The sequence below is a fragment of the Sinocyclocheilus anshuiensis genome, unplaced genomic scaffold (assembly GCF_001515605.1).
Source record: "Sinocyclocheilus anshuiensis isolate Anshui unplaced genomic scaffold, SAMN03320099.WGS_v1.1 scaffold453, whole genome shotgun sequence".
NCBI classification, from domain to species: Eukaryota; Metazoa; Chordata; class Actinopteri; order Cypriniformes; family Cyprinidae; genus Sinocyclocheilus; species Sinocyclocheilus anshuiensis.
This window is the reverse complement of record NW_015537979.1, coordinates 572,415-573,630: the sequence shown is the minus strand read 5'-3', so window position 1 is coordinate 573,630 and position 1,216 is coordinate 572,415. Positions and strand designations below refer to the sequence as shown.

The 1,216-nt window shown below is 31.6% G+C and overlaps 1 protein-coding gene across 1 annotated transcript in view; it reads right to left on the bottom strand.

Annotated features, from left to right (window-relative positions):
• Positions 1–621: 621 nt before the first annotated feature.
• The window catches only part of ube2t (ubiquitin-conjugating enzyme E2T (putative)), an 8,745-nt gene continuing 8,150 nt past the window's right edge, over positions 622–1,216 (bottom strand). Inside the window, exons 6-7 of the mRNA XM_016467178.1 lie at positions 926–1,009; positions 622–765 (exon numbers count right to left, since the gene is read on the bottom strand). Of these exons, the coding sequence (XP_016322664.1) occupies positions 649–765; positions 926–1,009 (201 nt within the window). The 3' untranslated portion in view covers positions 622–648. The remainder of the gene's footprint in view (positions 766–925; positions 1,010–1,216) is intronic.

Below are 1,216 nucleotides of genomic sequence, written 5' to 3'. Positions count from 1 at the left end.
CCCAATACTAAATACTGTTACTAAATACTTTATATAAAGCTTTTATGATGGCTGTTTTTGTTGTTTATTAAATATTATTATTCAATAAATAATATATAATAAACAACAAAAACAGCCATTATAAAAGTTGCTAGGCAATAGTCAAAAGGCAGTGCTCTGAAACAGCATGAATATATTACACTACATTTTTACTTACTTGAAATATCAGTTTCAAAATCATAAACAGGTACGAAATCAAGCGAAAAGGGCGAATTGCTTTATGGCAGCAGCAAATGCACAGCTATCCACTGTCATTACGACGGTGATATATTTACGATAGTGAATTAATTTTCAAACATAATTCTGCAACAGGTGCTTAACTTTTGCCTAAAAGTTTTATGGCAGTGTATCATAGTTACTTCATTGTCATTGTATTTTAAAATATAACTACCTCTGATCTAGTATGGTATACCTTTTAAAATACTTTTATTCATTAAATATTAAATGTGTATCAAGAAATTAACAATTCAAGGAGACGCAAATGTAGTGTAATATTAAATATATTTTATTACATTCATATCACCAACTGTAAACAAAAAAAAAAAATTACCACAAAGAAATTATTTGTATAATAAACTTAAAATCATTCATTTGCAAAATATAGGCCTACTACATGCATACTTTCTTGGTGTGCTCTAAATTCTCCTGTGCACTAAGTGCCTCTCTCTTGTGTGCAGTTTTCTTATTTTTATTCTCGGGAGTCTTTTCTTCTGTCACCACACAACCCTTTAAACACAAGAGAAGAGAAACCATGCAATCAGACTGAAGTAATGAAAGAACATTGGCTCCCCCTAGTGTTGGTGTGTGTGTAATGTCAGTGAATGAAATGTTGGACTTAGCCATTGCAGTTTAAATATACAACAGTCCTGAAAAGCACAAATCTTACCTTGTTCTTCTGAATTGCATGTTCAGCCGTCCATTTCTTTGCCTTCTCTAGATATAGTGGTTTGTTGTATTTAAATTCTGAGGACTGGAAAGTATGTCAGGGAAATTAATTTTCAAGAGGAATGTGTGAGCATTATCTATGGACGCTTGTTTTCTTGTAAACTTTTTTTTTCCCTCACAACTGTAAGTTTATATATCTCACAATTCAGTCTTTTTTTCTCAGAAATGCAAGCTTATATCTTGCAATTCCGACTTTCTTGCAATTGGGAGTTTATATCTTGCAACTGCAAAA